At 31.8% G+C, this 26198-nt stretch overlaps 1 protein-coding gene across 1 annotated transcript; it reads left to right on the top strand.

Moving 5' to 3' along the window:
• Window positions 1–4178: 4178 nt before the first annotated feature.
• Window positions 4179–20288, top strand: LOC139516665 (uncharacterized). Its single transcript, XM_071306887.1, has 9 exons — window positions 4179–4646; window positions 7052–7226; window positions 8934–9101; window positions 9486–9530; window positions 13701–14051; window positions 15637–15819; window positions 17031–17065; window positions 18398–18740; window positions 19924–20288. Exons 1-9 carry the CDS (start codon window positions 4305–4307, stop codon window positions 20106–20108), a joined length of 1827 nt encoding a protein of 608 aa, XP_071162988.1. The 5' UTR covers window positions 4179–4304; the 3' UTR covers window positions 20109–20288.
• Window positions 20289–26198: the final 5910 nt, after the last annotated feature.

Genomic DNA, 26198 nt, shown 5'->3' on the forward strand with positions numbered 1-26198 from the left:
AAATACCGTTTAAATATTGTAATGTATTACCACTATGTATGGAAATATGGTTATCTTTGAAATGCCGTGTCTGTATGTGAACTCCATTATAAAGTAGGACATATGATTATGTTTTCGTGATGTTTGAATACGCTGACACTTGAAATACATAGGGACGTTTTATCAGACACCTCTCGTCAGTAATTACCCTGCTTTCAACAAAAATCCGTGCAACAAATCTCTTGGGAAACTGTAGAGAGACAGTTGTATGGCTAAATATCTATCAAATATATCCACATGTCTAAGTGGTAATTTAATCTAATTCGACAGAACCTTCCTTATAGCATTTTCGAACCCAATATTACTGGACCAGATGCTCATTTACTCTAATGACTTTTCAGTGGTGCGCAAGGCCATTTTTTCAAAGTTCAAAACTAAGTCTCAACATGTCAAATAAACTCATACAAATCAGCATTGAAATTATGCATTCGTACCAGACCAGCGTTTCGTCTTAAAAAGACTCATCAGTGACAATGGAATCAAATTATATTAAAAAGGCGAAATAAATTTCCGTTACCTTCTTGAAATATTCTACTGTACTTTTTTTTAAACTAAAACACAGGCTTTTCGTTGAAAATGGTAATATTTTGGTAATATTTCATATAGACGTTGCCCATGAAATATAGAGAATGTGCAAGTATCAACCTCATGGTAAATTGTATGACACAACATGGCTGTAGATGTTTATCTGGTGTTTTATTAGCTCGATATTTCTAATCACACTATGTGTCTAAAGTTTCATATTTTGTATTTTTTGTTATGAAATGTATGACATCTTTCTACCAATTCTTAAACTTAATTTGAGTTAAATACGTTTTTCAAAAGACCTACCTGTCATAATTTCCATATGTTTTATTGCAGTTTCCCCAAATATGAAATACTCTAAGATTAAGGTCAAATGTAAATAAAATAAGTTACACAGGGAAACATCATTAAGACAATTATGACAGTAGCATTTGTGTTCAAATAAATAGAAAATAAGCATTGATTTTTTGTTCATCATAATGAAGGAATTTGATTTCAAAAATAAATGATTGGAGAATTGGTTCTCTTTAATTTGTCAAACTATTATTTTCTAATATACAAATTAAATCATTTTAGTCCTACCGACTTGGGAAATGGCTGTCGATTTTTTATTTAAATTTTATTGAGAGGTTTTTTAACTGTTTAATTTTGTTCTTTGATAAAATAAAATAAACAATCATACATCTTTAAAATGTTATTGTTACAATTCAAAATTTTGATATGTGATTCATATTTTAGGTAACGGTTACGAATTATTCGCACAATCAACTAAGTAAACATTACGTATAAAACTATGGGATGAGGTAAGATTGCCAATATTACAACTCTTCACTAAAGACCAAAGAACGTAGAAGTTAAAATTCTATGTCACCGTATGGCTTTCAAAAAAAATAACACATACAGCATTCAAGACAAAAAAAGCCTCGAAAAGACAAACGTTTAATGATTCAAATGAATGACAAATCTAATGGCTTGAATTGTGCATAAAACAATCAACAAACGCAAATATGATATATTGCAACAAGCGATACCATTGAATTACAGCCTCCTGACTTATGAACACCACATAACTAAACTTGTGACATTTTCACATCAGCAAAAAACAATAAGACAAATTTACAAAACAGTAAACATAGTACTTATTGGTCATAACATAATAAAGGAAGAATGTCATTGAATGTCATAAGTGCAAACATTTAAAAACTTTAGTGTAAGCTCATTGAAAATTAAGGTTTGCATTTATTGGAACAATAAATGAAAAATCGATTAGCATTATCCTTCTAGTACCGTTTTTTATTTGTATGTATTTAGACATACATTTAATATTAAATGAATTTCTAAACGTTTATGCTTTTGTGCCGGTAAATCCGGTTTATCCCGTTTTCTACGCAGTTTAAGTGGTAAATCGGGACTTTCCCAGGTCAGTTTAGTACGTAGTTTGTACAATTAGTCGAATATCTTTTTTAACATTTCCAATTGTTAAATAAGTTGATATTATTAACGATATTGACGTTTAAAACATGATATTGATATAACCTACCATGACAACCTCCTTTTATGGTTTAAAAATATTGTAAATATACAAACATTTGAACAAGGAAGTTGACATTTAAATGACAGAATCAAACTTATGCATGATACAATCTACATTGACTCATCGATCCTTTGATTAAACGTATTCTTAAAGAATAGCAATGTAGTACCCCTGTAAGATCTTTAAATGTTTTTCATCGGCACTTGAATAGATTTTCGTTTTTGTAAAATTAAATACAATATATGTAATACAGTTATGAACTAATAATGTCCTATATCTCGTCAATATTTTGCATTTTATTTTGTTTTGCTCAAACCGTAAATGGAGTCTTTACTTTTCATCCAGGGAATGTGTAGTGATTGATTCCATATTTTGAAGGATCATGATTTTTAGAATTTGTTGTTTTTAGATTTGTACAAGCTTTAAGTGGTGAAAAGTAAGAGGGAAAAAAGAACTCCAAGGAAAGTTCTGAACGGAAAGTCCCTTTTAAAATAGCAAAATCCAAAGCTTTAACACAAAAACCGAATGGAAAACATCTGTAATAATATTGACTTAGTACAGACATTTGTTTATGATGAAAATGATGGATTAAACAATGTTTTAAGTGACAGTGAGTTCTCTTACGTCGACACTTTGTGTCTTTTGCCAATATATTGTTTGTGCTAAATGTCGATATGATCAGTGAAACTTTTCGAACTGATTTATACTTGGTTGTTTTTTCTTTTATTGTGCTGTTATACTACTGTCCGAGGGGAGAGGAGTGTTGATCGCCAGAAAACAGATTTAAACCCGCCACATTTCATATGTGCCTGTCCAAAGTCAGCAGCCTGTAGTTCGGGAATTTAACAGACTTGTTATTAATCTAATATGAACAGCAATTGTGTCTATTGTTTAATTTTGATAAACTATTCTAAAGACATTTTAAAAGCTCTTTCACATATACACGGATTTGGTTTTGGTTCTAAATTGTACCTGTAGAATCTCTATTAAAAAGGAATACTGCAAAAAATTCAATTGAAATGTTGTTTACATAATACTCGTTTTCGTATTGGTCCTCACATTTGGTCGACACATTTTTTTCGAGCCATACACCATCATGGTATTTTTATGTTGTCAAAAAAAATAATGACGTCTTTATGTTTCAATCAGAAAATCAGTGTTTATTTATCAGTTGAAATTATACTTTAAATGTGTAACAACAAATACTCTTCAATCAGCATTTATTAATTTTTAAAGAATTTATACTGACGATTCAAGACCTTTTATCTTTTTTATTATTTTGGTTCAACATAAACTTCTCACCTTTCTCTGTTTAGTTGAAATATTTGTGTCACCAATACACATTTACCAACTAGAACTGCTTATAAATCATTCCGATAGACCTTTTGTAATTTTTTTATGTTATAGCATTTGTCATACATTTAATAAGTTAGTTTCAGATGTTGAATTGCCCATTTCTGCATGTAAAATTTCTTAAAGGTCAGAACAATCCTGAAGAAGTCACAAACTTTGAGGTTGATAAAGGTTGAAAGAAAGGCATATTTTTTTCATCTCCGTTTTAAAAGTTATAGAGTTAGTCAGTTTTGGGTATTTCAACTCACAGGTATTAAAAAAACATCGGCTTATGATTGATTTATCTTATCATCATAATTTAGATTAAGCTTACAGTGTAAAGGAGTTGAAAAAACTTTGTTCCGCGACTTACATTAAAATGATGATATTTTATGTCATTGCTCATGCCGCGGCACAGATCCTGAAAACCCAATGACAGCGACTAAGAAACTTATAATTATGATATAACGTTTTACAGAATTGAAACAATCATTTGTATTGCATTTTTCTGCATTTGTTTTTTTTTTTAAAGTTTTTTGAAAGATAGGTTAGTTGAGAATCTTCCTTTCAATACAACACAATAAACAAAATATACATGTTGTAGATTTAAACATTAATTATTACTCGAATTTCAATAGGTATTACAGAAAATAAAACCCACTATGATGGTGTCTCTATATATATGCATTCAAATAATGCATATACCATGAACTATACTTATGCAAATCTTTTAACAGTCTTTACTATTATTCTATTTCATATCAAACCGGTAGCATCTTGTTTATTTAATCAAACAAAAGACTTTAAATTGAAATAGATATGTTAAAAAAATATTTCAAATCTCGCATAACAGTTAATCAGTTATAGAATTTATATGGAGCTCCAAGACGAAAAGATGAGTTTCGATGACAGAAATTTTAGCGCATACCTTAACAGATCATACAGTGACGGGTTTTCTCCGCCTCCTGATATTTGTGGAAAACAGAGGCATTCTAATGGATATTTACACCCTTGTAATCGTTATGAAAAGGGTATATCTTCCAACCATGATTATCTCAGTGTACAGGGATCTATCAGAGAAGAATCGCAAGTTGATAAAGTATCAAACAAACCTCCCGTCACTGATGATGATCGAATATACAATGAAATAGCAGATTCAACAAAACTTAGAACGTCTGGGCAGTCAGACGTCAATTGTTTTGACCAAAAAGAATATGTAAGTGTTTTGCAATCATTAATGTGTGTATACATGTAACCCAAATCTTAAAAACTAAACTGTAATATCAAAAATAGGGAATACATTTCACAACGGCCTGCCATATCGAAACTTTTGATAGCTTTTTATTTTGTCTTAGTTATGCTTATTGGTGAAGGTCGTATGATAATCTAAATATACTTCATTTTCGTTTTTATGTTTCCGTTGTGTAAACTAAACAAGTTTAAGAATGATTTTCACTTAAAGAGGAAGCTTACGATATCAGAATTACCGAACGTATCATTGGAATGATGTAAAAACTGAACTGACAACTGGTTATATGGTAAGACTCGAGAGGATTAGCACCAAACATGTTTTACACGTTGCTAGAAGTCATGCGGTTGTCTTATTGATCAAATTATGTATTTATGGTTATTCATGTGTTGTTGTTCTAAGGATAATAATCGAATGAGTTAAATATTGTTTGTTCTGATTTTTTTAAATGACTAAGATGGATTTTCCCCCTTTGTTCTCTATAAGTATCTGATCCTTGGGGAGGTCCGGGTGCAGAACTCCACTTTTTGCTAATCAACGCTTTTGATTAGGGACATATGGTTGGAACCCCCTTTATCCATGGTTGGACCTCTTACAAAATAGCTGGATCCACCACTGTCCTCTAAAAGATCCCTTTGTAAAATAAAATCTGTTCTTAATGTATTTGAATGGGGATGTATGGATGGAACTACCCTACCTTTATCTACGGTGAAAACCCTCCGCATTTTAATTGGTTTGAAACCCCCATTTATTTAACCGTTGTTGGACTCCCTTTTAAAAATGACTGGGTCCGATAAAGCATTTTGTTTTATTTGCTATTTAGCGAAAATGATACTACCGCAAGACAGCTGACTGTCTTTAATTTAGAATATCTTCTTTTTCTCGCAGCTTGAGTTATTTCAGGCTATGCTGCATTACCACAAGTTATCTGTAGATGAAATTTTTTCTATTAAGCTTTATTTTTGGCATTTACGAATCATATAGTCGGGGTTCTAATTGTCTAGTGCCTATCCCTGGCGTATGACATAAAAAAGATAAGTTAGTAACTCCTCAAGTATGCATTATTTTTGTTGAAATATTTTGGTAAGATTTTCAATAGTTATTAGGTTTTTTTAGCATACTTTACTGCAGCTGTCACTCGTTATCCGTTTTGTTTTTTTCTATGGTTTCAATATCATCATTAACAACCATTGGTTACAGACTATTTTGGAACTTAGATTGTGTCCAATAGTTATCAAAGGTACCAGGATTATAATTTAGTACGCCAGACACGCGTTTCGTCTACATAAGACTCATCAGTGACGCTCTTATCAAAATATTTATAAAGCCAAAACAAGTACAAAGTTTGGGGCCCTTTATAGCTTGTTGTTCGGTGTGAGCCAAGGCTCCGTGTTGAAGGCCGCACTTTAACCTATAATGGTTTACTTTTTAAATTGTTATTTGGATGGAGAGTTGTCTCATTGGCACTCACACCACATCTTCCTATATCTACAAAGTTGAAGAGCATTGAGGACCCAAAGTTCCAAAAAATTGTGCCAAATACATCTAAGGTAATCTATGCCAGGGATAAGAAAATACTTAGTTTTTCGAACATTTCTAAAGTTTTGTAAACAGGAAATTTTAAAAAAAAAATGACCACAGTATTGATACTCATGTCAACACCGAAGTGTTGACTGCTGGGCTGGCGAACCAAATGTCCCCTTAAGCTTTAATTTAGACGAAACGCGCATCTGGCGTACTAAATTATAATTCTGGTACCTTTGATAGCTACATGTATTAACACCACTGGGTCGAAGCCACTGATGTGTGGACGTTTCGTCCTCGAGGGTATTACCAGCCCAGTAATCAGCACTTCGGAGTTGACATGAATATCAATTATATGGTCTTTTTTATAAATTTTCGAAAAAACTAAGGATTTTCTTATCCCAGGAATAGATTACTTTAGCCATATTTGACACAACGTTTTGGAATTGTGGGTCATCAATGATCTCCAACTTTGTACTTGTTTGGCCCTATAACTATTTTTATATGAGCGTCACTGGTAAGTCTTATGTAGACGAAGCGCGCGTCTGGCGTACTTCATTACAAATCTGGTACCTTTGATAACTTTTTAATATCCATAAACTGGCAGAAAAACTTCATATTTTGCTGGTTTTGAATCCTATATTTTTTATTTTTTTTTAAATATTTGTTTAAATTAGTATAACGGCATTTAAAATAGATCCATATAAAAACCAAATTAAGGCCTTTTTGAAATTTAATGACAATATAACTTTTTGGCTCTCATTTTGGATTTTTTTTTCTTTTTCAAGCTATATATTGTCTCTTTCCATTCTTGAATGCTGTTTGCCATTTTAGATATTTAATTGTAGGTACTTGGACCAGCAGATGACTACTGCTTGCCGCAAGACAAAGAAGCAAATAAACCATCTGCAAATTCTCCTTGTTCTCCCTGTAGAATGATTATTCTTGCTGCAATAATAATAATACTCCTGATTGGCCTTGGCTGTGCAGCTTATTTCTTATGGCTTAGAAATACCAATGAAAGTTTGTTTAATTTAAATTGTTAGCTCGTATCCAAAGCTGAAACGTGTACTGATAACATTTTTACCTACAGTATAACGTTTCCTAATACTTAGTAAATTTAATTCAGGTTCAGTTAATTTTTAATGAACAAAAAACTTTTTTATTGATATGCTATTCCAACAAACTTTAAATCAGTAGAATTTTTGTAGGGTTTTTCAATTGTTACTGGTGAATTTTTAATGAGTTTGTATAAAATTCCTGAATAATATATATCCGTGTACGTATAAAGACAAATAATTGACGATAATGTACTTAAATATTTATATATTGTTTATAAATTGAAGGAAAAAAACAAAACAGATCATGCGTCTTAAATTTCCCTTCTAGATCCATCTTCATTTAGAACGTTTAAACTTAAAAAAATTAAAAGCAAGGTAATAAATTCAAATATGAAAACGTACGTGTGCGTGTACCATGTTTCAACTGGTTAAAATAGGCATGGATAATTTTCAGTTTAAACAAATCTATGTGTAATATTAGTATACTGTTTTATTATTTAGTATACGTCACAAATTGGACATTTTAAAGCTTTTGAATATCTAATGTAACTATTCGGTTACAGTTTACTGAATGACAAACTATATTTTTAAAGGTTGATTGAAATGAAATATCCGAATATTCAGACAAATAAATAAACGCATACATTATTTTGATATATAAACCAATGACATGCTTCTGTACTATTCTTATTCGAGACTCACCTTTAGTTTCCTCTTTATCATTCGTCTTTGAACGTTAAAAAGGGACGTCAGAAGTAATTAATTCTACAGAAAAGGAGAGGACATTTTAATGACATACTGGCGAATAAAAAAAAGCTTTTTGTACACTCCAGTTCTAACAAATATTTCTTAAAATATAAATGATAGGTGATTTGGTATATAAGTAAATATTACAGCATGTCGCCAATACGGAAACCTTAAAGTCAAAGGTTGTCAATGAACGGCTTTCAACGATATGCAGAAGATCCATATATCTAGATTATCACACATTTTCCACTAACACAAATTTTGATAAAATAACAAATTAAGATGAAACACAAACATAAACGAAGTAACAGGTTAGGGGGTCGAAGGACACATTACCTAATACTGGGTTGCACTACTTTTGTTTAGACCTCAACCCGTTTCGTGTTTAAATTGGACCAGTGAAATTATACAAAATACATTGTATCTATTTTGAAGAGTGTTCAGTCAGTAATTACACTTTATCAATTTGTAATGTCTATTGCTATCATACATTTGTAATAGATACATTTACTGCAATTCCTTTCAATATTTGACAAATGTAAAACATTTCAATTGAAAAAACGATACATTGCAACAAATGACATTAACTTAATTTAAAGAATGTGGCTGCGTTAAACATTTATACGGGTATCTAATCTCGCCCTAATCTAGGGAAAGTGATGTAAAAGCACAAAATAAGAACAAGTTATATAACTAAGTTTAAAAATCTTCGCCAGTTTTGTAACATGGAACGTATAAATTATGAATCGTGTTGGTCTTCATTTTTATGATTTAATTTTCATTTAACTAAATTTTGAACACGTAGTTACTTTAGGAAGGGCACTAAAAATGAATACTAGATTGAAACGAAGGAGTGTCATGAACATCACTTTTAACCAAAATAAACGTAATAGTGTGTGCTATCTGGTATGTTATATTTCAGATGAGAAAACTGATACATTAAACAACACCCAGCATAGTATTACGTCAACGATTGTATCAAGTACATTTAGAACACTAATATTTAGTACAGAAGCGCAAACGGATACCCTTACAAATCCAGCTTCTACGCTTACGACATCAACCGATCAGGTTTTATCAACTACAAAAGGTACGTTTTTCATGTAGAGCCAAAACTGTTGACATGCAAAAGAAAAGTGATCGGCTTCTCTTCTTCTTTCGTTGCTGTCTTATACTTATTAAAAACATGCGACGTTGCCTTACTTTGATGTAAGTACAAAATATAAATCATATTCACATTTCGCATGTATAACCACATTTTCCTTTAGCTCTCACCCCATATGGAATTTACTGACCAAATTTAATCCGTATTAGGTCACTAGCACACTATGTAACTAATAAAGTATCGCTAATCTATCATGGAATATACATGGCCTCCACACGGTTGCTTTTAACCATTCATATTCCTAGAAATGTATAGGAATTAAGATAATATATTTTGTTAATCCTCAGATGTGTTTTATTTTCCATTCAGAGAGTAGCCCGTCAGAAGCACCAAGTTCAACTACGGAAATCTACTGTAAGTACTTTATTGCATAAAAAAAATAGTGAACGAAACTGTATACATAATTACAGAAGGACGTTGGAAAATAGTTTGTAAAGAAAATTCAATGTAAAGTATTGGGTATATTGTCATTTTCCCTTTCTGTTGTTTTTTTTCTATTTTAAAAGGTAAGGTTATCAAATATTATCTCACGTCTGTTAATGATTCTCTTGGTAGATGATTGTCGCTGATGAGGAAATATTGACCCAAATATTCTCAATGTACATTTGAAGACATCTTTTTGGGAAATATTAAGGCCAATATTATGATTAGTTAACTGTTTTGAGTTGTATATGTCACATATGACCACTAAATTGTAACACTTGTACAGTCTGTCTGATATATTGTAATGACTTGGCCAAGCGAAATTCCTTGGCAAACATGTGTATTTTCATGTCGAGCACCTGTTATCGCCTATGATTCGATGTTTGGCTATTTTAAAGTTTGACACCGGTTCTCACCTTTTTAATTCAATTCATTATGTTTTCAGTGTTCTATGTAATCCGTTTTCCAAGTGTAAAACCATTTTTATTGTTGTATAAACGAGATAACTTTTGTAGTAAACTTTCACTTTCACTTCAGTCGCCATTTCCGGCACAATGATTTTAGTGTATTGATTATGCAAATGAGGTGACCTGTGAGTAACCTCAGTGAACTTTATGTACCACTAGCGTAAAACAGTGTATGAATACTACAGCGCCGTAGATTGATTATTCCAGGATTATTGTATTAAAACGATATTGTTGGTGATTGTAAATGATACTAAGATGATTTTTATGTTCCGTAAACATGTTGTTTACGTTTTTATGTACTTAATTCTAGCAATCGGGGATTATTTTCGTTCTTGTCAGGCCCGTTCACAGTTCCCCGTTCGTTTTCCCGTTAAGAACCGTTCGTTGCCCCGATAGCTTCATCGGGGTATAAAAGGCTTGCACCCGTTCATCAGGGGCTCTTCCTACTTTGTCAGACCTACGGAGATGTTGCCAGATTTTCGGTCAGTTGATACTGTCAATAGCTGAAGTTTATCATATTTTTATCATGTATTTCATGAGATTTTAAGCAGTTTTACTGCAGTTTAGCCGGACGTTTTGGACTTGTTCTGTTCATTATAAGTCTTTGTATTCTAAGACTTAGATCAGAATCAAAAATGGATTTAATATAATTGTACATGTACATATAAATAGCTGGTCTCTTGTTTCTTTTAGTTAATCGGAATAAAGTTACATGCCTTCCCCATTCCCCTTTCCCCTCCCATTTTGTTAAGGACATTTTGTTAAGTATCCTGTTTGCTGAGATTTTCCAGCATTCAGAGAGAATATTTGTTAATTCTGAATATTTGTTAGGTTAGGAATTGTAAGAAGCTAGAATAGTTAAACTGCTTTGTAAATAATCTCAATCTCAGCGATTGAAGTTGTCTTCCTGTGCTTACTCCAGGAGGCTGAAGTCATAGTATTAAATATAACAAGTTAAGGTTATTTTTAATGTATAATTTATTAGAAGATGGCATAGATATAATATATGTATGTTAATGTTATAGCATATTTGATAGTTGATTGAACACTGAAGCAAATAATTTAGATAAAAACTGTGTAATATTGTTAACTGAACAGTTCATGAATTTACTGATAAAACATCTTTATGCTCACATTTATCTTACTTTTCCTTGCTGAAAACACATATAATACGCCATTGTTGTCCAACTGGTTTCTGGTTGTTGTCCTTAGACTGTCTCATGAGAGAATAGATCTTCTTGTTAGACTGAGACAAGAGACTATTCGATTGTCAGATAGATAATATTCATTTGTGGAATAGTCTGATGGTACTGTCCTGGAAGTTTCCACTTCTTGAGTGTTAGTTTATATGCGATTCCAGTTTATAGAGGTGCAGCCTCTATTTTACAGTGTAATGCTGTTCTATAAACTACACGATAGAAAGTGCGTTTAGATACACAGACTATTACGTATTTGAATATTCGTTACCCATATTGTTCTCGCAATTTGAGTTTCTCGTTAAATATAAAGTAAAGTTAATGTGTCAGAAGTGTTTTAACCCTGTTGTTAAACCATTCTCTGTTTTAGACTAGTTATTCTAGTCTATTGAGGTTCCCTGTGTACCTGTAAACACAGGTGGTGGCAGCAAAGTAAAAGACACCCGTTTGGCCAGTTATTACAATATCTCCCATTTGATACCATATTTCCGCGCTTGTATATCCTATCATGATTTCCTTGGTAAAAGGTTGCTGCTTAAAAGGAAGCCATTAAACCAAGAGTTTTAAATGATGAAGTTGAAATCATCCCTTCGTCAATTTTACGGACGCAATCACGAAATGGTTGACCGTTATGGAATAACCGTATCACAGATAATATTGGATATAATTCCCTTCCCTTTTCACGAATGTGACCTACTGAACTAGATATATATCGCATTTGTACTCATATGAGCAACACGATGGGTGCCTTTATGATCACTCCCATTTTTGGTGATGTTCGTGTTGCTCAGTCTTAAGTTTTCTATCTTGTGTCTCGTGTACTACTATTTACTGTTTGTCTTTTTCGTGTTTAGCCATAGCGTTGTTAGTTTTTTTTTCTATCTATGAGTTCGACTATTCTTCTGGTATCTTTCGCCCCTCTTTAATCAACAGATAATATTGGACCCTAGTATTCAGAGATAGTGTTCATCTATTTCATGTTATAAAGAATAAAAACTTGACATTGCGTCAGCCGGATTATTTACAACAAATTATAAAGTAATACATAACCTAAAAAACATTTCTCAAAAAAATGTGTGAGTGATAAAATAAAATAAGATATCCTGAAAGACTGCAAGTTTAACTTCGGTGTTTATTCGTCATTAGCCTTTATGACAGGTGTCACCAGACTTTTACTAAAACGGATACTTGAGTCAAATTTTTTTTCATGGAAGTGATAATTCATTCAACGTTTTTAAACTTTTTACCAAACTTTGATTTTACAAATACTAAAGATGTTTTACACAATCAGAATACCTTATTCGTCAAAACCTTTTGGAATTTTCGTTTGTTAATGCTTTTCAAATCCGGAGTTCATTTGGACGTTTTGACTCATTTGATTCGATTGTCACTGAAGAGTCTTTTGTAGACGAAACAAGCGTCTATGGATCACAATTATATGCCTAGTATCTCTTATGATAGAGGGTTACTGCTCACAAGGAAGCTATTAAACCAAGAGTTCCAAATGGTGAAGTTGAAATTATCACTTCGTAAATTGTTCGGACGCCATCACGAGTCGGTTGACCGTTATGGAATAACCGTTTCACAAATGATATCGGATATGTTCCTTACGTCGTAACTACAATCCCCTTCCTTTTCATGAATTTGAACTACCGAATTAGACTTTTTACCGGATTTGTAATCACATAAGCAACACGACGGGTGCCGCATGTGGAGAAGGATCTGCTTACCCTTCCGGAGCACCTGAGATCAGCCCTAGTTTTTGGTGGGGTTCGTGTTGTTTATTCTTTAGTTTTCTATGTTGTGTCATGTGTACTATTGTTTTTCTGTTTGTCTTTTTCATTTTTAGCCATGGCGTTGTCAGTTTGTTTTAGATTTACGAGTTTGACTGTCCCTTTGGTATCTTTGGTCCCTCTTTTATTAGTTTACCTAAACCTAATGTGTCGATTACACTGCTTGTAGAGGTTTAATCTCGGGATTATCCAATGCTCAGTTTTCAGCACTAATGTGTTGATCTATTTATGAGTTTTGAACATCAGTAAACTACTGTATCCTGAATTTGACATAACATATCCTTGATATTATCATAAAGATTAAAAAAATGTTAAATTATTTGAAATTCTAAGAATATTCTACCCGAAGAGTAGAAATTTTGAGTCTTCGAAGCTCCAAAATTTCATACTCTTTTGTGTTTTTTATTCTTTTATCTCGAGGTTTTGTAGACGAAACTCGCGCCTGGTTTACACAATTGTGACCCTAATAAATCTATGATGAGACTATTTCTAGTTGTTGGTCTTTTTAAAGAAGGTTGTAAATAAGTCAATTTCAATTTGTGTTTTCTTGGGGTTTTTTTTTTTTTTTTTTTTTGTGTTTTTCTTTTACTAATTATGAAGAGTACTTAAATCCAAAACATGATTTCTTTCGTTTACACCATAAAGGTTCACCTACTGATAGAATCATTTTTCAACTCAATCCTGATCAAATAGCTGACCCGGAAGTTAGCAGAAATTTGTTGCCGCACACTTGCGAAGCCTACGTTGGTTACCCTGCAGGAGACATAAGCATTGAGATTTTGAAGTCAGGAGAGCAAGAGTTCAGAAAACTAGATGTTATCATTGAGAGCACAGTGGACAACAGGACGTCATGCGAAATACATAGAAAAATAGTATTTAGAATAGTATTTACATCTGATATGGAGAAGGCTATCATCAGATGTTCAGTAATTAATAAACACTTCCCAGATTCTCCAGCCTTTTATTCAAAAAATGAAACAGTTCGTCTAATACCAGGTAAATATCACTTGTTTATTGTTGTGAATATGGACTTCAGTTGAACCTAATAAATCTTTATCCTTATTCTTACTAATAACTATTTTTATTTTACCGTTTATCAAAATAATATTGCGTTTTATGTAAATAAACTTATTGTTAAAGAGGCGGTAGCTGTCAAATTATGTTCACCGTTTTGACTCAAATTCCCAACTTTTGGTTTATAGCATACTAAATATTATATACAAATTATGAAAAATCTAAAATAAGCAATTTACAATGCATTGGATTGAATATATTTATTAGCATTTAGTGTGAATTCTAGTCTAGATGAATTTTCGGCTTTCCCTTAAAACCATTTGCGAGTAAGGTCTTAAGAAAGATTGATATTCCGTCGGAGGGGGACGATAAATGGCTGACCCGTGCAAGTGAAACCATATCTCTTGCACGTAAACGACACTCTTGTTGATTTCGAAAAAGTGAAGGCTTATGTCCCTACAATGCTGCATTTGAATCCACAAAGTGGAATGGGATTAATATAAGTTGAAATAACTTGTTTCCAAATCCACTTTTTATAGATATGTTAAAACTAAAAATAATCTAATGACATGAAAAGCTGCATAAAAACATATGAAAATTAAAATAAAAAAAATAATGCATATTGGTTTTTTTATAACTAAATGGCTAGTTTTAATTATAGAACTCGTAAACTAATTATTTTATTATTTTCTGAAGACAACTCTTTAACTTTTCAAAATTTAGAAGAAGTGTACATTTTTGAGATTGGTAGATGTAGGCCAATAATTCGCCGGCATATTTGCCGTATGTATTTACTAGTGAATTTTCACGTTAAACTCCGAAAATAACAATAAGCAAGTTTGGAGGGGTAAACCAGATTAGTAGAGATATTCAACAAGCGTAAACATCGCTCCGTCATTCAAAAAATGTATATATCTCATTATCGCTATTTTACGAAATTTTTCTTTCATCTTACTGAGTGATAATTTCTTTTCTCAGCGGACTCTAGTGATATGGGAAAAAAATCGCTAGAAACTAAGGGGGCACATGGCGTTGTGAATGAGATTTCATAGAAATTGACAACGTCGTCATAGGTACAATTTGCGATTATCATTGGTCATCTTAACTCGATTGCTTTTCTTACTTTTGCCGTACCGACTAAAGCGAGAGAATCAATCTCGTTGTGATGATCAACGATAATCTATAATTATACATGTTGAAAAGATGATTAAGTTTATGATATATGCATGCATTGGTTCAAGAATTATCCGTATTTTTCACAATGCAAACACGCCAAAATAAAATATCATCAGATTAACGCCATCGGTATTTGGTATGCTATTTGTTTAATCTTATTATGAAGCGATACAAACTACTGTGAATGCATATAAATAAAAGAAACAGAACAATACCGAATACGTTTTTGCAGGTGTGATTAAATGCCCGACTCTTAAACAGTTTGAATTGTCGTTCTTTGAATAGATTACGTCCAATAATTCATCACGCAATGTAAGTGAAGAATTCACTATTTGATCAACTCATATCAAAAAGCTGTGTATGTATATTTACAGCAGTAAAATCATTTCAGGTGATTCGTGTAAAGATAACACTGTATCCCAAAGCAACCGTGTACATCCTACAAACTGTAAATATTATATTGAATGCCAGAACAAAGAACCCTATGGTCGTGCATGTCAGTACGGCTATTGTTTTGGAATATACACAGTAGAAACATGCACTCCTTGCAATGATGTTACATGTCCAGCAACAAGTAAGAAAGTGTTCGCATAAGGAAAACATATTTAAAATGTGGTAATGAATAAAAACACTATGCATTATTTTAGAAAATTTCAACTGAGTTTTAATTATCATTTGAAAGCGCAGATATATGTTGGACGTTCTTTTCAATGTTATATCAATTATTTCCGAAATGCAAAAAAAAATCCAATGAAGAACAAATTACATTCAAATATCCAGAAGTTAAAAGACAATAGACATAGCAATATTTTTTAAGATTCAGACTTAAAATGTGGAAGGTTTTCAAATTTCAATTAAAGATAGATGTAAAAACAAATATCTAAATTAAATGTGTACAATGTCAATTTCAACTTTTTCCTTTTTTAATATACTTTATATTTATTTCGTTTTGAGCATCACTGAAGAGACAAAAATTGTAGAAGTTCGCATTAACTGCAGTATCAAAAATACCTTTCATTGTATTAGCTATATAAAATAGTAGAAGTCGTATAATAAGATACTTATCCCATATGCAGAGACGACATGATGTTGATAAGATAGACTATAGGTCATTGTTTGTCCTTGAACAATTGACAAAACATTGCCACATAAGATACCGATAAAAAGGCCACACAAAATTAAATTTAAATGAAAACGCGAACGAGTTATTTTAAGCCAGATTACATTAAACAAATATGGCATATATTAACCAATGAAATAAAGTCCCCTGACTTGAAACCGGCCCAAATAATTTTATGCTGTAAAACGTGTTAGCAAGTGCTAAACCTTTGAAAGTTATTAAACAGCACAACATATGTACAAAGTTTATAAAAATCAGTTTAAAATGGCTTGAAAAATTTAATCGGCTCTTAAAACACGAAAAACAACAAAAGACACAAAATACCAACAAAAGATTCAGCAGTTACTGAAAGCTAGTTTTGTGTTTTGTAAATTGATATTTTAATCTTTAGCTTGTTAATAACAAATCTTGTTGATATCATGCATTTTCTAATTTTCATTGGTGATATATGGAAATGGAAAGAAATAGTGAATTTACTCCAATTCATAGATTTTATTTTATGCCCTTCAGAACCAGTAAGACGCAAAAATATCAAGTAACTGCTGTATGCCACAGAATAGGACATAAATGTATTTGAATAAACGATGTTTAATTTGTGATCTTCACCATATCATGACAAAAAAATATTAATGTATTATTATAGAAAATTTTATTTCCCTTCAAAGGTAGCTCCTGCACAAATACGACTGTTGTTCAGAAGGTAATATAATAAAATTTAAAAGATATAGAACTTATTTGAAAGAAAGATGACCATATATCAAAAGAAAACACTTTTTAAACTTGTATCAATAGCAAATAGTTTTAAATCAAACCAAACAAAAGCATCTAAGCAGATGTTAACGAAACATAGGTTTGATATACTGAAGCAAATTGACCAGTTTCGAAACAATTAATATGTAAATTCTATATAAAGTATACTACATTAACAAAAAAACATCTTTCAATTCCTTAACACATATTTAATTCTTTTATCAGAGATAATCAATAAGCATCTCATTCTGTAATTTTAAAAAGAAAGGCAGACAGTAGTTTCGATACATGCTACAGTTGTTCACATGCAGAAACAAGCTCACAATAAGCAATTTTAATTCACTATGTTAAGGAGTATGGACGACTTCCCTTGACTTGATTTTATAACACTCACAATATCAAAATCATTGTCAATTCTTACTTGAAAATGAGTATAAGAACGTGTTTACTAAGGCAACAGTTATCAAATCTCAGAAGACGATTAAAAAAATCATGATAAACACTGAAGAAACGGCATGAACTCAAAAAGGAGAAAACCCGGGTGCGCATACAAGGTCAGCGTCCGCAGCTATATATACTACATCATCCGCAGCTATATATACTACATCATCCGCAATTCGAATCTACACTAAGTCAAAATGTCAAAAACGGTAAAATTATAGAACAGACGACTTTACTGTTGTATATATAAAAACATCAATGTATAGCTTAGGTTGAACAATGTTGAACTCCAATGTTATGTATAAACAATATTAAGATAAATACTACTTGTATCTATGATGAGATTATTTGAAACCTGTTCATACATTAATTAACAAAAACTGATCTGTTGATTATTTTCATTTATTCAATATGTGGTTCATTTGATATCAGTTTGCCATTGGTTAAAATTCGATATGACCTCAAATTGTCTAGCTTTTTTTCTGAAATTTTTATTCAGAAGTTATGAAAAAGACGATCCTGCCTGATGACGTCACAATGATGAGATCATTCGAAAAGAATGATTTCGTCTCAAATCCATTAGAGAAACAGATTTCACCAAAAAATCTGGTGCAATACGTTCAATATCCAGTATCAACACATAAATTTAAATATGTAAAATGCTTGGCCAACCTCGCGGTTTAAATGTGAAAATTTAAATCTCCAGTAGATAAATGTCGCATCACACTTGGTACAGTGGTATAACCTTTATGTAACAGTAATGGAGAAAGACTATTTTGAAAACTGTTTAGTTCAAAGTAATATTGTAATGTTCTTGAAATTATTTTTATTCCTTTTACAGCAGAACAAAGTCAATATGACAATACATTCTGATCAGGTTGCTGGGCTGACTTCCACAAGAGCTTCAAATCTACATAGTTGCTCTGGTTTAATTGGCAATCTAACGGGTGACATACAAGTTCAAATACAGTTGGCAGGGAATAATAATTACCAAACAATCATTCCTAGCTATACAACCAAAGTAGATACAACAGAAAACTGCGAATTAAAAAGAGTTCTCAAGTTTTGGATTGGATTCACTGTGGATATGTACAATGCAACCATTAGATGTAGAGTAAAAAACGGCTTTCATCCGGATGTTTCGCCGATCTACTCTAACAGTGTAACTCTTTACCTGGTTTCCAGTAAGTAGATGTTCATAAATAATAATTTGTATATTGCATCAAAATTAAAATAAAACAAGCAAAGACGGCCGTTTCGTTTAAACCGATAAGGCCTTTCCGAAACTTTTGAATGAATAAAAGCAAAACAAGCGTTGCTACTTTTACGGGGGGCATTGTGGTCGATGGATTTTTTTTATCAACATTCTTGCCCTGACTAACGAAAAACACCATGCCTAAGACAAAATGAAAATAAATAATCTGCCCCAATTACTGGAGAACATATTCCCATACCATCCCGTCTCATTGATATGCTCCCAACAAAGTAGAACAGAAACTACAGAATTATATTCTTTCAATATACCCGAGAGAACACGTTTGTCTGCGTAGCGGTTTGTTATATGCGGGTTTTAGAATTTAGAATAAATAATGATAATAATAAAATATCTCATTAAGCGAAAGAAAATCGTTTAACAAGAACATGTTTATCTTTTCTGCCATCAAAACTAATTATACTAAATAGAAATGTACAAACAAATAAAACACGTAAATTACAGTTAACAAAATAAAGCAGCTTCAATTGAATAAGCACACATGCATTAAATGAAAGAAATACATATAAATAATACTTAGGATTCAGTTATCGTCATTCTGTAAAGTTAAACAATCATTGAACTATGTGAGATTGATTTTACTTTTCAGATTTGTTTCATCATTAATAAAAGAGGGACGAAAGATACCAGAGGGACAGTCAAACTCATAAATATAAAATAAAATGACAACGCCATGGCTAAAAATTAAAAAGACAAACAGACAAACAATAATACACATGACACAATATAGAAATCTAAAGAATAAACAACACGAACCCTACCAAAAACTAGGGGTGATCTCGGGTGCTCCGGAAGGGTAAGCAGATCCTGATCCACTTGTGGCACTCGTCGTGTTGCTTATGTGATAACAAATCCGGTAAATGGTCTTATTCGGTAGGTCACATTTATGAAAGGGAAGGGGATTGCAGTTACGACGTAAGGAACATATCCGATATCATTTGTGAAACGGTTATGTCATAACGGTCAACCAACTCGTGATAAATGTACATATGTATCTTGTACTAGTTATTCTTGCAAGTTGTAGAACTTTGTCTACTTACAGTTAATATATATTTTCCTCATGTTCTTATGATATTGTTAAACTTTCATTTCAGGTGACTTTTGTAACCAGAATTTTAACAGCACCATAACCAACAAATATCATCATCCAACAACCTGTCATAGATTTATTTCTTGTGTAGGGAATGCACCTTACGTCCATACATGCTCGAGTGGTCTTTGCTTTAGTTTAAAAGAGGATCGTTGTGAATATTGCAATCTGGTAAAAACATGTCCGTAATACAACCGAAAGCTGAATCTTATTTGATTATTCACGGATATGTTTACATAGACAAGCTTCAAAATATAATCGTGTTTCTTGTAGTTAATCCCACATTGTTTTCAAAAATTATATTGCACTAGAAATTTGAATATATCTATTTGTGTTACAATACATTCAATAAAAAGATGAACGATGGTGTTTTAGTGTTAATATACGAGTTTTATATACGAGTTTTAATGTATATAATTGATGATAATATATATTAATTAAACCATACTTATGCTTAAAAATTACAAAAGGCTGATGTTCTGTCTTTATTTGTGAAAATGCCGGCTATTCATTTTAATTTAATTTTACTTTCAAAACTGAGGATTTTATTTACACATTTTTTTAAGCCAATGTGTACAAATAGTAGAAATTTTCCTTAAATAACATGTCTTTAACAATACCAAATATTAACATATGTTTTGGAGAGCCTGCAATGATACGGTTCCACACATAAAAATTTAAAAACATCTGTTCATGCTTTTATAGTTAACTGCTTATTTTATCGAGTCAAAATTAAATCGACTTGATCAAATCAATGTATCACAAAATATCATTTGTTTTAATATTATGTCCCTGTCAATCATATACATTTTTATTTTAAAGAAAACTGGAAATGTCCAAATAGACTTAGAATAATTCAGCCATTGTATGCATGCCATATAAAAAAGGAAGATTTAGTATAATTTCGATACAAATGTCCAAAAAGGTTTTTTTTTAAATCAATTTAATGGTTGTAGCATAAAATGTAATAGTAAGAAGATTATACTTTTTCTTTTTATTGTGTAGGCTGTAAAAGCGTTGATCATGAACTTTATTCACACACAATGGTAAACGTTTTCACATCCTCATATTAAAACAAATTAGCATCCAACTCTTGAATTAAAGAAGCCCATTGCTCATTGACATATTTTATAATTACGAGCACATTTGTGACATTATCAGGAGACAATTTTGTTTTGCGAATTTGCACGACTTTTTCAATAAACTGAAAACGTTGCAGTACACCACGCAAGGAACGTACATCTTGTAAAAAAATGTAAACAACACATTGTAAATTTCATGCACACAAAGCTCTTTTCTGGATTTTTCTTCATCAGGAATGCTGAAGCCGAATCTATAAAACAAAGAATGTATAATTACCTTAAAGTACAATGTTAGAAAGTTTTGTTATAAATCATGTCAGCACAATATTATTTACTACTGAGCTGATGATACCGTCTGGGACCGATATCCACCAGCAGAGGTATCGGTAGAGGTCGGTCATTTACAGACGTATCAACCGTATTGTATACGTTGACGTATCCGCATCTGCAGATATATCAAAAAATATTATGTGATCCCGAGCTTATTAATAAGACCGTACTTCATTAAAAAAAAAAAAAAAACTAATTGGAATCTCTTCGAAACAATCAATAAAATTGAGAATGAAATATTTGTGATAGTGGTGTTTTGTAAAAAAAAAATAAGGGGTTCTATCAACTACTTTTACATGCCCTTAGAAAGGAGCCAATGTTAGGCAAGTACACGAATATCGTACACAATCCTTTAATAATCTATTTAAAAAAAAATCAAGATCTTATATAAATAAACACCCCAAAAAAATCAAATGTACTACTTAAATACATGTAAGATACTTTGAATATTGTTCATTTGCGATTTTATCATAAAAGGTAATAGAAAGTACAGAGTATCACTCTATTTGTCAATGAACAATTAACAATTTCAATTTTGTCAATGCTACGTGAGCACAAGTTCATACACAAACAAACGATTTTACCGTATTCACTCCTATCATGCCTGTAAACTGTTCCAACTATATATCCGGAATTCCTTTAAAAGTAGGGTTACATATTCCACAAAAACTCGATATTTCCTTTTTGTTTTGTAAATTTCTGCATTAGAAATTAACCAGTCGCCCATTTGCATTATTGAAAGTACAGAAAATTAAAGCTCGGGATTATATACTGTTTTTTGGTATATCTGCAGATGCGGATACGTCAACGTATATGATACGGTTGATACGTCTTTAAATGACCGACCTCTGGTAAAAGTATTTGGAGAAAAGTTAACGACAAATTTATTTAATTTTTATGCCAAATCAAAGTCCTTTCTCATACACTTATTTATACATATTTTAGTTGCTAAGTTAAATCAAAATGGATGCTGGATGTGTTCTAATTGATTATTTAGTCTTAAATTGAGGTTTTATTTTATTAGTTGTTTATGACTTTTAACTAGCTGTGAGTAACTGCGAGTACTCTTAGATCTGTACTTAGTGTCTCTTTGTTTGTTGTGATTTACAAGTACCTGTCCACGTTCACTATATGTTTTGTACATAGATATAGGAAGATGTGGTGTGAGTGCCAATGAGACAACTCTCCATCCAAATAACAATTTTAAAAAAGTAAACCATTATAGGTCAGTGTACGGCCTTCAACACGGAACCTTGGCTCACACCGAACAACAAGCTATAAAGGGCCCCAAAAAAACTAGTGTAAAACAATTCAAACAGGAAAACCAACGGTCTAATCTATATAAAAAAACGAGAAACGAGAAACACATATATATTACATAAACAAACTAAAGTACATCAGATTCCTGATTTAGGACAGGTGCAAACATTTGTAGCGGGATTAAACGTTTTAATGGCCCCAAACCTTCTCCCTTTTTCTGAAACAATAGCATAACATCACAACATAGAAAAACACACGATAAAATATCAATTGGCAGACTTAACTCAATCAAAAAACGTAAATAAAACAAAATGATCGAATAAATTTGATCTGCGATAACTGAATCCAAATGCACAGTTAATAAAATATTAGAGACAAACATTCAAGGCCAAAAAGCAAATAAACAAGTCCACACAAAGCCATGGCAAGCACAGGCACTTGTTTCTATCCATTATCAACGTATATTTACGAGTGGGTCTTCCAATGGATAGAAACAAGTGCCTGTGATGGCAAGACACCACTGAGAAATATTTAACCCTTCGAAAATATTGAACAATATTCACTTTAGAAAAAAAAACGGTTGTAAAAAAAATAATTTTAATCTTGAAGTTTATACAAATTTAGTAAGAATAAGTGAAAAATTGAAGAGATTCCAACTAAGCAAAGCTGGTATATAGACAAGATCCATATAAATATAAAATTACAAAAAAGCATTATAAACAGTATCAACAGGTCGAATTAACAAGAAAATACGATTTGAGAGTACTCGCAGTTACTGACAGCTAGTTAAAAGCCAAAACCAATTAATAATAAAAAATCATGCATCAGAGACTAAAATCAACTAAAACACATCCCAGGGATTTAGTATTTTAACGTCATTAACAGTCAGAGAAGACATGACTTGTGCAATTCCAAAAATAAATGTATCGACAGGTAGTAGGATAGTGAGGAGCGACTTCTAAAGAGATAAAAATTAACGTGTCTGTGTCTCTATACATCTCGCCTCAAAATATAATAAAATTTAGTTATGTTTTAATTTGCTAATGACAAAATCGATATTAGTGCCAATGTAAACTATATTCAGAGATCTAATTACAATATTGGTACGATAACCCTTACTTATAAGTTTGTTTAAAGGTTCGATGAGTTTACAAGGATCACATAGTGATTTCCTCGCTTTAAGTACAATATTACCATAAAATTTAGGATGTGAAATACCATTTTTAATACGTTTTCTACAGGTATAGCCAAATTTACTAATCAAATCTTTGTATCTATGAAAGAATTTAGTAAAAGTTTTAAGTAATTTATGGTATCGAAATCCCTTGACACAACAATTTCCCGATGATGCATTGATTACGTTCGTTAAAATCTATCACATCAGAACACACACGGGCTAACCGAACGAGTTGGGATATATAAACACCGTATGATGTAGCCAAAGGCACATCGCCGTCTAAAAAAGGAAAATTAACAATAGGAAATGAAAAATCGTCTCTTTTGTCGTAAACTTTAGTGTGAAGTTTCCCGTTTGAAATTGAAATGTCTAAATCTAGAAAAGGACAACTGCTTGGGTAAATTTCTAAAGTATATTTAGAGAACTCTGGATTATTCAACGAAAAAATATCTTCAAGATAACGGTAGGTATTTTTGAATGTATCAACCAAATATAACAATGATGGGTCTTCACTGAGTTTGGTCACAAACTGAGATTCATAGCAATATGGAAATAAATCTGCTATTAAAGAGGCACAGAAGGTGCCCATATGAATACCTTCTACTATACTATGTATGCATCAGAAGATTAAATACGTTTTTAACTGATTTTTATATTTTTTCTGATGTACTCTTACACCAGTGTCCCAAGAAAGGGGTTGAAGCCTGAAAACTATTTCAACCCCGCCAACATATGTATGGGGTTGTCGTTTGTTGCTGTGTTACATATTTTGTTTTCGTTCATTCTTTTCGTTATATTGATAAGGCCGTTGTTTTTCTCGTTTGAATCGTTTTACATTAGTTATTTCGGAGCTTTTTATAACTGACGTTGAGGTATAGGACAAAATTACCCGCCTTTGTTTTATCCAATTATACTACGAGGTACGCATAATTGTAGCAACTTTACTGTACACCGCGTATGCGCTGTACAAATAATGCAGTGTGTGCAAGAAACAATTTGTAAACATAATACTGTAGTTTTATTCCAAGGGTTTTCCATATTATTTCTTTTATGATAATATCCTGTTATTTATTCTTGCATGGATTTTTCTGGTATCACTTCGCGTACATGAAGCGTAATACGAAAGAAAGATGATTCGAAAACTGCATTAGTTTGATTGGCTTATCCAACATCACGAGACGATATCACGACATTTATATGTCTACTTGTCAGATCATTGGTGACTTTCAAAGGGTATGAAGATTTACATTTCGTCAATGGCTACGGGTATAAGTGATTTCTTCTAAAGTTACAAAATACTCACAATTTTGTCAAATGTTATTACATTCTGAATCGTACAAAAAGTTTAGAAATCACTGATGTTAAAGTATGACCCCGGCACATATAACGTCATACTGGTATGTGCAAATGACTAGATCAGTTTAAGCTTGACTATATCAAATTATAGCCATAGATTAATTATTATAAGTATCGTCAGTTTTTACTAATAACAAATTCAGGGAGGATTGAAAATTAAATATGAATAAGGGAAGACATAAAAAAACAAATGCAAATATTCAAAGCTTGTCCAATATGACAGTAGCGGTGCAATATCGTATATTTAAAGGTTTTAACTAAACCGACACCGATCGATTGTACAGTGTGAACGCTTTTGCTATATAATTGCTTTATATAAATACATGGTCTTGCTTTTTATGGAATAAAACAACTACTGTCTTTTGTTTCGGTATATATGAGTTTTAATAGATTTCTAAAATAAAAACTGCTTTTCACTAAGATCGTTAATAGAGACATATATACCTCGGTGAATATTTTTTTTTTCAAAAGTCAATAATATCAGATTTTTACATGACATTTTTCATATCGCATGTTTTATCAGCCCTAGGTTCAATATCAGCCCAAGAGCCGCATGGCTCGAGGGCTAATATTGACCGAGGGTTGATAATACATGCGATATGAAAAATGACATGTTATGATCTTTTTATCAAAGCTTCAACGATGGAGAAAAATCACAGATTCATATATTGACCCTTTTATGTGGTTCCCGAATAGAAGTTCAAAGAGTGAAAAGTTCACGGACGCCGGACTCCAAATTTAGTACATTCGATATGAAATCTTATTATCATATGCCTCAAGAGAGAAGACAAACATTTAAATTTTAACGAAACGACAAAAAAAATAATTCAAATATATACATAATGAACACTGTTTGGAAAAGTCAACTTTTTTGTAAAGTAACTTTCTAAATTATGTTTCAAAAACTTTTAAAAAATGCATTTATTTAATACTTTGATTGTGTTTTTTTTTTGTTTTTGTTTTTTTAATTATTTTACAAAATATACTTTCCAGTATCTAAATAATTGTTTTGTATACACTACTTTGTAATGTTTTCAGTGAAAACGTAGCATTGAGGTGTATTTTCCGGAATTT

The sequence above is a fragment of the Mytilus edulis genome, chromosome 3 (assembly GCF_963676685.1).
Source record: "Mytilus edulis chromosome 3, xbMytEdul2.2, whole genome shotgun sequence".
Classification (NCBI taxonomy): domain Eukaryota; kingdom Metazoa; phylum Mollusca; class Bivalvia; order Mytilida; family Mytilidae; genus Mytilus; species Mytilus edulis.

What these genes read in the sequence shown, in the direction of transcription:
- LOC139516665 (XM_071306887.1), top strand. Translation starts at nt 4,305, where the DNA reads ATGGAGCTCCAAGACGAAAAGATGAGTTTCGATGACAGAAATTTTAGC. An exon ending in ATACGACTGTTGTTCAGAAG is followed by an intron (nt 17,066 to 18,397) that starts GTAATATAATAA and finishes TTCCTTTTACAG; the next exon opens with CAGAACAAAGTCAATATGAC. An exon ending in AACTCTTTACCTGGTTTCCA is followed by an intron (nt 18,741 to 19,923) that starts GTAAGTAGATGT and finishes CTTTCATTTCAG; the next exon opens with GTGACTTTTGTAACCAGAAT.